The sequence below is a fragment of the Cherax quadricarinatus genome, chromosome 15 (genome assembly GCF_038502225.1).
Source record: "Cherax quadricarinatus isolate ZL_2023a chromosome 15, ASM3850222v1, whole genome shotgun sequence".
Classification (NCBI taxonomy): Eukaryota; Metazoa; Arthropoda; class Malacostraca; order Decapoda; family Parastacidae; genus Cherax; species Cherax quadricarinatus.
Window position 1 is genome coordinate 18,196,395 of NC_091306.1, and position 10,569 is coordinate 18,206,963.

General features: G+C 39.4%; 1 protein-coding gene across 1 annotated transcript in view; it reads left to right on the top strand.

Annotated features, from left to right (window-relative positions):
• The window catches only part of LOC128692037 (E3 ubiquitin-protein ligase mib1-like), a gene marked incomplete at its 3' end in the record, with an annotated part of 93,318 nt that extends 84,603 nt beyond the window's left edge, over positions 1 to 8,715 (top strand). Inside the window, 1 exon segment of the mRNA XM_070085190.1 lies at positions 8,571 to 8,715. Within this exon segment, the coding sequence (XP_069941291.1) occupies positions 8,571 to 8,715 (145 nt within the window).
• Between the last annotated feature and the right edge of the window lie 1,854 nt (positions 8,716 to 10,569).

Below are 10,569 nucleotides of genomic sequence, written 5' to 3' on the forward strand. Positions count from 1 at the left end.
GAAATCTTTCTCCATAAGCCATGCATGTCATAAGAAGTGACTAACATGCTGGAAGCAAGGGGCTATTAACCCCTTCTCCTGTTTATATTACTAAAGTTAAGAAGAGAAACTTGCTTTTCTCCTTGGGCCACCCTGCCTCAGTGGGATATGGCCGGTTTGTTGAAAGAAGAAAGAAAGATATACACGTACAGTGGTCCCTCGATAATCGTCGGGCTCGATAGTCTTCCTTTTCGGAAATCGTTGCGTTATTTTCGTCAAGACATTGGCTCGCAAATGGTCGGTTGACTCGCTAATCGTCATTCGTCCTGGACGCATACTCACAGCTCTGAGTTGCCTCGGCCTCCCTTCCCAGCCAGTGTGCCATTGTTTACCAGTGAGCGACGGTCCCCTCACTTGTTCATACGAAATATTTCATAATATTCCATTCATTTTAGTGCTTGCAAGTGCTAAATAAGCTACCGTGGCTCCAAAGTAAGCTCCTAGTGCCAAGCCTTTGGCAAAGAAGGTCAGAAATACGATTGAATTTAAGAAAAACATCATTGAACAATATGAAAGTGGCATACGTGTGGCCGAACTGGCCAGAATGTATAACAAACCCCATACAACCATATCTTCCATCGTGGCAAAGAAAAAGGAAATCAGGGAAGCTGTTGTTGCTTGGAGAAAATTGTGGCCAGATTGTGTCCACAAGAGGGATTTTGAAGGGTTTGTGGCTGACCCTGATGAGCCTATGTCAGTTGTGAAATCTATTGTGGCATTGGGGAGTTCCATAGGGTTGGATGTGAGTTTGGAGGATGTGAAAGAGTTGGTGGAGGACCACAACAAAGAGCTAACCACTGAGGAGCTGCAAGAGCTTCAGCAGGAACAGCAACAGATCGCAGCTCAGAATCTTGCTGCAGAGGAGGAGGAAGAGAGATGGAAGAAGGTGCCTTCTTAAGAAATTAAGGAGATTTTTGAAATGTGGGGTAGGATGGAAAGATTTATGGAGAAACATCACCCTGAGAAGGATGTTGCAAGCCTTATCGGCAACTTGTACAGTGACAGAGTCTTGGCCCATTTTAGGGAAGTTTTAAAGAGATGCCAGAAACAGAGCTCTCTGGACACTTTTTTTGCGAGACAGGACTCCAGTGACTCTCAAGCTGGTCCTAGTGGCATTAAGAAACAGAGAAGAGAAGTATGTAACCCCAGAAAAGGACTTGGTACCTGAGGTGTTGATGGAAAGGGATTCTCCTTCCAAACAGTAACTAATCCAATCTCTCTCCTCCTCCAGCCTTCCATACACTAAGAAGAATTGCCGATAAAGGTAAGTGTTATGCTGTTCATGTTTCATTCATCGTGTCCCATTGTATTGTTTATGTACTACATCCATGTTGTGTATCTTTATACGTATATGCTTCTAAGCTGTTGTATTCTGAGCACCTCTGCAAAAGCAGTGATAATGTGTGAGTGTGGTGAAAGTGTTGAATAATAATGAAAGTATTTTCTTTTTGGGGATTTTCTTTCTTTTTTTTTGGGTCACCCTGCCTCGGTGGGAGACGACCGACTTGTTGAAAAAAAAAAAAATCTATATTTCATGTAAAAAAAATTTTTGTTTTAATACTTCTGGGTGTCAGGAATGGATTAACTGTATTTACATTATTTCTTATGGGGAAAATTGATTAAAAAATCATCATTTCGATAATCGTCGCACTTCCAGGAACGGATTACCGACGATAAACGAGGGACCACTGTAAATTTGTTTCTTTCAGCAGATGCCTCAACCCACCAACTATGTTTTCTGCCCTCGTCTGTTCTGTGATTCACCTTGTCTTTCATAGACCCATCTGCTGACACACCCTCCCTGGGTGGTTGCTGGTAGACAGCAACCACCCAGGGGGATACTATCATCCTGCCAAGTGAATGTAAAATGGAAACCTATAATTGTTTTACATGATGGTAGGATTGCTGGTGTCTTTTTTCTGTCTCATGAATGTGCAAGATTTCAGGTACGTCTTTGTACTTCTACTTACACTTAGGTCACACTACACATGCATGTACAAGCACATATATACCCTCCCCTCTGGGTTGCCTTCTATTTTCTTACTAGTTCTTGTTTATTTTCTCTTATCTCCATGGCGAAGTGGAACAGAATTCTTCCTCAGTAAACCATGCGTGTCATAAGAGGCGACTAAAATGCTGGGAGCAAGGGGCTAGTAACCCCTTCTCTGGTGTACATTACTAAATTTAAAAAGAGAAACTCTTGTTTTCCTTTTTAGGTCACCCTGTCTCGGTGGGATATGGCTGGTTTGTAGAAAAAAAAAATTTCTTCCACACACTTTACCTGGTACAGTGGATTCCCAAGTTTCGTGATTAATCCATTCCAGAGAGTCTGCCGAAAGTCAAAATTCACAAAATTCGAAATCTTTTTCCCTACAAGAAATAATGTAAATCCAATTAATCTGTTCCAGACACACACACATACATAAAAGAATGAGAAATCAAGTATAAAACAATAACAACATCACACTTACCTTTATTGAAGACTCTTGTTGGTGTATGGAGCATAAGAAAGCAGGAACACTGCAGCAGACCTGTTGGCCCATACTAGGCAGGTCCTACACAAACCATCCCACTAACAGAATATTTGCCCAACCCAATTTTCAATGCTCCCCAAGTAATAAGCTTTGATAATTCTATTCACTCATGCACAAGTCCCACTCAAATCAAATCGTGTATGTGGGGAAGTACCCTGGCTGGTTTGTGTGGGGAAGTACCCTGGCTGGTTTGTGTGGGGAAGTGCCCTTGCTTGTGTACATAAGAACGTAAGAAAGCAGGAACACTGCAGCAGACCTATTGGCCTGTACTAGGCAGGTCCTTCACAGACCATCCCACTAACAATATTTGCCTAACCCAATTTTCAATGCTTCCCAAGCAATAAGCTTTGATAATGCTATTCTATTAAATGCTGCAGCGAGGAGGCGGTTGGAGGCAGTGGAGATGTCCTGTCTAAGGGCAGTGTGTGTTGTAAATATGCAGAAAATTTGGAGTGTGGAAATTAGGAGAAGGTGTGGAGTTAATAGTATTAGTCAGAGGGCTGAAGAGCGAGTTGTTGAGGTGGTTTGGTCATTTAGAGAGAATGGATCAGAGTAGAATGACTTGGAGAGCATATAAGAACATAACATAAGAAAGGAGGATCACTGCAGCAGGCCTGTTGGCCCATATAGAGTAAGGAAGGCAAGGTAGGTGTCGTCCTCGAAAAGATTGGAGGGAGGGAGGTAAAGGAGGTTTTGTGGGCGAGGGGCTTGGACTTCCAGCAAGCGTGTGTGAGCGTGTTAGATAGGAGTGAATGGAGATGAATGGTTTTTGGGACCTGAGAAGCTGTTGAGTGTGAGCAGGGTAATATTTAGTGAAGTGATTCAGGGAAACCGGTTATTTTTATATAGCTGGACTTGAGTACTGGAAATGGGAAGTACAGTGGACCCCCGCATAACGATATTAATCTGTTCCTGAGAGCTCATTGTTATGCGAAATTATCGTTATGCGAATGAATTTTCCCCATAAGAAATAATGGAAATCAAATTAATCTGTGCAAGACACCCCAAAGTATGAAAAATTTTTTTTTTACCACATGAAATATTAATTTTAATACACACAAACTGAAAAAGATATGCACAGTTACATGACACTTACCTTTATTGATGATCTGGTGATGATTGATGGGATGGGAGGAGGAGAGAGTCTTAGTGTTTAGAAGGGGAATCCCCTTCCATTAAGAATTGAGGTGTCAAGTCCTTTTCCGGGGTTACTTCCCTTCTTCTTTTAATGCCACTAGGACCAGCTTCAGAGTCACTGGACTTCTGTCGCACAGCATATCTGTCCATAGAGGCCTGTACCTCCCGTTCCTTTATGACTTTCCTAAAGTGGTTCACAACATTGTCAGTGTAATAGTCACCAGCACGGCTTGCAATAGCTGTGTTAGGGTGATTGTCATCTAAAAAGGTTTGCACTTTAAGCCACATTGCACACACTTCCTTAATCTTTGAAGTAGGCAACTTCTTCAATTTCTCTCTCCCCTCCTCCGAAGCAGTTTCCTCAGGTGTGGCCTCATGCTGATGAAGATGATCTAGCAGCTCATCAGTGGTTAGTTCTTCATTGTCCTCCTCCACCAACTCTTCCACATCATCTTCACTAACCTCCAACCCCAAGGACTTTCCCAATGCCACAATGGATTCCTCAACTGGCTTAGGATTGTAAAGTAAAAGGACACAAGTGCAACTAATGTGACATTTATTGTGGCAACGTTTCGCTCTCCAGGAGCTTTATCAAGCCATTACCGTTGCCACAATAAATGTCACATTAGTTGCACTTGTGTCCTTTTACTTTACATATTGTCGGTAATTCTACTGGCTTAGGATTCCCAGGGTTAGCCTCAAACCCTTCAAAATCCCTTTGGTCTACACATTCTGGCCACAGTTTCTTCCAAGCAGAGTTCAAGGTCCTCTTAGTCACTCCCTCCCAAGCCTTACCTATAAGGTTTACACAGTTGAGGATATTAAAGTGCTCTCTCCAAAACTCTCTTAGAGTCAATTGAGTTTCTGAGGTCACTACAAAGCACCTTTCAAACAGAGCTTTTGTGTACAGTTTTTTGAAGTTTGCAATAACCTGCTGGTCCATGGGCTGCAGGAGAGGAGTGGTATTAGGAGGCAAAAACTTCACCTTAATGAAGCTCATGTCCGCAGAAAGTCGCTCTGCCACGTCTGTAGGATGACCAGGGGCATTGTCTAACACCAGGAGGCACTTAAGGTCTAATTTCTTTTCAGTTAGGTAATTTTTCACATTGGGGGCAAATGCTTGGTGTAACCAGTCATAGAAAAAGTCCCTAGTGACCCATGCCTTACTGTTTGCCTTCCACAGCACACACAAATTAGCCTTGAGGATATTCTTTTTCCTGAACGCTCTGGGAGTTTCAGAGTGATACACTAATAAAGGCTTCACTTTGCAATCACCACTAGCATTGGAACACATGAGAAGAGTAAGCCTGTCTTTCATAGGCTTATGTCCTGGGAGTGCCTTTTCCTCCTGAGTAATGTAGGTCCTGCTTGGCATTTTCTTCCAAAACAGGCCTGTTTCATCACAATTAAACACTTGTTCAGGTTTCAGTCCTTCACTGTCTATGTACTCCTTGAATTCTTGCACATACTTTTCAGCTGCTTTGTGGTCCGAACTGGCAGCCTCACCATGCCTTATCACACTATGTATGCCACTACGCTTCTTAAATCTCTCAAACCAACCTTTGCTGGCCTTAAATTCACTCACATCATCACTAGTTGCAGGCATTTTTTAATTAAATCCTCATGCAACTTCCTAGCCTTTTCACATATGATCACTTGAGAGATGCTATCTCCTGCTATCTGTTTTTCATTTATCCACACCAATAAGAGTCTCTCAACATCTTCTATTACTTGCGATCTCTGTTTCGAAAACATAGTTGAACCTTTGGCAAGAACAGCTTCCTTGATTGCCGTTTTCTTGGACACAATAGTAGCGATTGTTGATTGGGGTTTACTATACAACCTGGCCAGCTCAGAGACACGCACTCCACTTTCATACTTAGCAATGATCTCTTTCTTCATCTCTATAGTAATTCTCACCCTTATTCCTGTAGGGTTGGCACTAGAAGCTTTCTTGGGGCCCATGGTCACTTATTTTGCAGATAAAATCACCAAAAACACTGTAATAATACGAAATGTTCCGATTGTATGCTTGGATGTTACCAAGGAGGCTGGCTGGTAAACAATGCCACCGGCGGAACATGTGAGGCTGGCTCAGGCCGCACATTAGACGCGTCTCGGACGAATAGCGTTGAGCGGGTTTTTTAGCGGTATGCGAGGCAAAATCTTAGCGATAAAATGTATCGGTATGAGGATTTAACGTTATGTGATGCCAACGGTATGCGGGGGTCCACTGTACAATGCCTTCACTTTAACCCTTTGAGGGTCGACAGGCCCTCTCCAAGACTCATTCTCAGGGTCGGCCAAATTTAAAAAAAAAAAAAAATCTATTTTGAAACGATAGAGAATTTTTTCCTGATCATAATGACACCAAAAGTTTGAAATTTGATGAAAAACTTACGGAATTATGCTCTTGCGAAGTTAGCGGTCTCGGCGATGCTTACGCATCGGCGATTTTGCCCACTTTGAGCCCCATTTTCGGCCAATTCCACTGTACTAGTCAACAAAAAACATGGATATTTCGCTAGAACTCCATTTTTTCTATCAAATGAGTGCAAGAAACCAATCATTTATCAGTTTCAACTATCCAGTACAGTGGTCAGAATTTAGCAATTTTGCCAATTTCACACAAATTTCAAAAGATGCCAATTTCTGAATAGGGTCCAGAATAAACAAGAAAGACATTCCTGGCACTAAAATGACATTTCCTCTGTTCATTAGTCACGTCTCAAGGCCCCTCTTAAATTCTTTTGCTTTCCATTTTGAGTTTTTATTCTCATAAAAAATACAAGATTTACTGTTATGCAGACTACTGCATTAGTGTAAAAAATGGTATAAATAATGTTGACGCACTTGCAAAAGAATATTAGACTCACCAGTTGACATGTATTGGACACATAGCATGATTTGTTTACTTTTGAACTTTGGTAAAAATCGAACATTTCTGCTACTTTGCGCTCAATTTTAAGGTACTTTTCATTGTAAAACCAGTCAAAAATCATCTCTGTTTCTGTAGTATGTCTTCCATTCTATAAAATGAGACCAAGAAAACTAGAATACAACAATAAATACCATGCGAAAATACAGTGCAAAGTCGCTGTTTTATTAAAAAAAACGGTCTAAATTTTTTTTTCTCATTATGCATTGTGTGCTGCAGGATTTTTTTTATACTGCGCACACTGACCACATAGACCCATTCTTTCATATGTAGGCCTACCAGCTTTCTCCCACTAGATTTGAGGGCGCTAGAATTTAGGCGTACTAGTACGTCAAAAACCCTGGGTCATAAGCCGTACTAGTACGGCCGAAACCCTCAAAGGGTTAAAGGAGGGGTTTATGATATTGGCAGTTTGGAGGGATGTTATATATCTTTATATATGCTTCTAAACTGTTGTATCTGGGCTCCTCTGCAAAGACAGTGATTATGTATGAATGAGGTGAAAGTGTTGAATGATGATGAAAGTATTTTCTTTTTTGGAATTTTCTTTCTTTTTGGGTCACCCTGCCTCGGTGGGAGATGGCTGACTGGTTGTAAAAAGAAAAAAAAAAATTCTATTCACTCACGTGTAAGTCCCACTCAAATCAAATCGTGTGTGTGGGGATGTACCCTGGCTGGTTTGTGTGGGGAAGTACCGTGGCTGGTGTGTTCTTTCTTGAATTCTATCATGTTTCTCACCTCCTTTACCAAAGGGCTGGGACTAGGAGCTTTCTTTTGGACCAATTTGGCTTATTTAGCAGTTGCAAGTACAAAAAACAATAGATTATTATGAAATGTATAGTATGAACGCTTGGGGTGGTGGTCACTTGCCCAGAAACAATGCCACACTGACTATCTAAATGATGTGTGGGAGCCTTTGTGTATGCCCAGCCACTGGGAGGCCGTGTTCCATACGGATGAATCGCAAGGCAAATCACGAAATGTGAGGCTATATTTGACGAAAAAAGTTGCTGAAAGTCGAAATTCACGAAGCGTGATGCCCACAAAACTCGGGGGTCCACTGTATACCTAACAGTCTTATTCCTCTATAATCTTACTCTTTTTTTTTCTTTTTTTTTTCTTTATGAGGGAATGTTACATTCTCTCTGCCATTTCTTAGGTATCTTCCTTTATTTCATGCATATTTTGAACAAATACCCTAACCACTCCAAAACTGCTTTTAGCATCAAAGTCTTAATCCCATCTGAACCAGCTGCTCAAACCCCTTTTATTCTATCTACTGCTAACACACTCCCCACACTCACCTCTAGCTTTTTCGTACTCCTACCAGATCTTATTTATTCCTGCCCAGTACAAGAGACTGCCTCTTTTGCACTCAGTATTTAATCCTTTCACTGTCCAGACTCCCAAAATTAATATTGCTCTTGTGTCCACCTTTCTCCCCCCACACAGAATTATATTGTTCCATATAATATATTTTTTGGTTTAATTTTTATCTTAATCTCCTAAACTGTTGTATCTGAGCACCTCTGCAAAGACTGATTATGTATGAATGATGGTGAGAGCGTTGAATGACGAAAGTTTTTTCTTTTTTGGGTCACCTGCCTCAGTGGGATATTGCCGATGTGTTAAAAAAAAAAATGAATTTGACAAAGGAGTTCTATCAGTTCAAATAAAGTGTTTGCTTTTGTTGAAATTTTAGTAACATATGAACTGTGGTAGTTTTATTACTGAATGCTCAATCAGTTTAATTTCCTATTTCTTTTCCTTTTTATAAGCATTAGTCACTCATCCACTTATCTCTAACCAAAGTTATGTTGCTCAGCAATTCATTTTTACTTCTGTTTTACCATTTGTGTTTTCCTATTATATTTTTCAAGGTTAAATATTTTTTTTGCTAATTTATTATTGTTATGGAACAGACTTTAGGCAAGATTGGACGAGTACAACAAATATATCATGACAACGACCTCAAAGTTGAGGTTTGTGGTACCTCTTGGACATACAATCCTGCAGCTGTTACCAAAGTTGCTTCTGATGGTACAGTTCCTGGTGCTGCTAGTGGAGGTAAGATTTCTTTATGCTTGTATTGTTACTTTGAATCAAACTCTTGACATAGTGTACTTCATAATGTGTCTGAATATACAGCTCAGTAATACAAAAAAAAAATATTATGTACAAGGTTATCTTAAAGTGAGTTACCTTTAACTCCTGCAGTTGGTGCATATAGATGTTTCTTTTATTTATACTGAAATGTTGCTTTTATTTTTATTAATTGTTTCTTTTTAACTGTACTTGTTTTACATGATAGTAGGATTGCTGGTGTCTTTTTTTCTGTCTCATAAAAACATGAGAGTTAAGGTACGTCTTGCCACTTTTACTTACACTTAGGTCACATGTACAGTGGAACCTCGATTTACGAGTTTAACCCTTTTAGGGTCTGTGCTGTAGTTCTACGGCTTTGAGTTGAGGGTCCAAACCATAGATCTACGCCATGAGCTCAGCTCACTCTGATAAGCTGTTAGTGGTAAATTTGGGCCTAGATATGAGAGAATACATCTATGTGGTATGTGTGCACCACATAAAACATCCTGCAGCACACAGTGCATAATGAGAGAAAAAACTGAGACCGTAATTTTCGATTAAAACAGCGAATTTGTATGTTTTTTATAGTTGTATTTGCGATTTCTTGGTCTCATTTGATAGAGTGGAAGATATATTACAGAAATAGAGATGATTTTGATTGGTTTTAGTACTGGAAATGGCTTGAAACTGAGTGGAAATGTTAAATTTTTGCTGATGTTCAAGAGTAAACAGATGACCTCACACGTCTAAATACATGCCAGCTGGTGGGTCTAATATACGTTCACAAATGTGGTGATATTATTTATACAATTATTACAATATTGCATAACAGTAAATCTTCTATTTTTTGGTTTGAATAAAAATTCTTTATGTGAATAAAAAATTAAAATGGAATTAATTTGTAAAGCCTGAAAACATAACTAATGAACAGAGGAAATGTTAGTTTAGTGCCAGGAATGCCTGTGTTGTTTATTCTGGACCCTATTTTGAAATTGGAATATTTTGAATTTTCATTAAATTGGCCAAATTACCAATTTCCGATCACTTTATTTTGTAGTTAAAACAGTTGACTTGGTGATTTCTTGTGCCCAATCGATAGAATAGAAGTAATACTAGTGAAATAGCTACAAATTTGATCGACTGGAATAATGTAATTGGCCTAAAATGGGAGTCAACTTTGGCAAAATTGCCGTTGCATAAATGTCACTGACACATCAAAATATGCGAGAGCATAATTTCGTCACTTTTCCATCAAATTTTGTACTTTTTGTTTTATTACCTTCAGAAAAATGATTCTCTACCATTTCATAAGAAAAAATAACAAATTTTTTTTTTTGAAAATTCTTGGACCCTGGTGCACACTTTGAAATTTGGCCTCTGGACCCTGAAAGGGTTAATCTGTTTCGTTACCTAGCTCGTAACTTAATTTGCTCAATTTTTAAATTTTCCTAATTTAAATTAATTGAAGTGCCATTAATCCGTTCCAGTGGAATTCCTTCTCACAGAAGGCAGGGCAAAATACTTCAATATGACGCTAATATCAACTCTACGGCTTATTTATCTATCACAATTCAACTAATATGACATAATAAACAATAAAAATAACATAGAAACATGATATATACTCTAGAATGAATAAAATATGTCATGTGATGAGTGGTGGCAGCAATTCCCACTCCCACACTGACCAAATCTTCCATGCTCTTATAAGAGAAAACTGAGTGTTTGTGATGCTAACTGCACTAGATCACTAGTTTCATAAGGACAACACTGAAACCATGTATTTATAAATAAGAAATATTATATAAAAACATAATGAAACATAATAGAGAATGT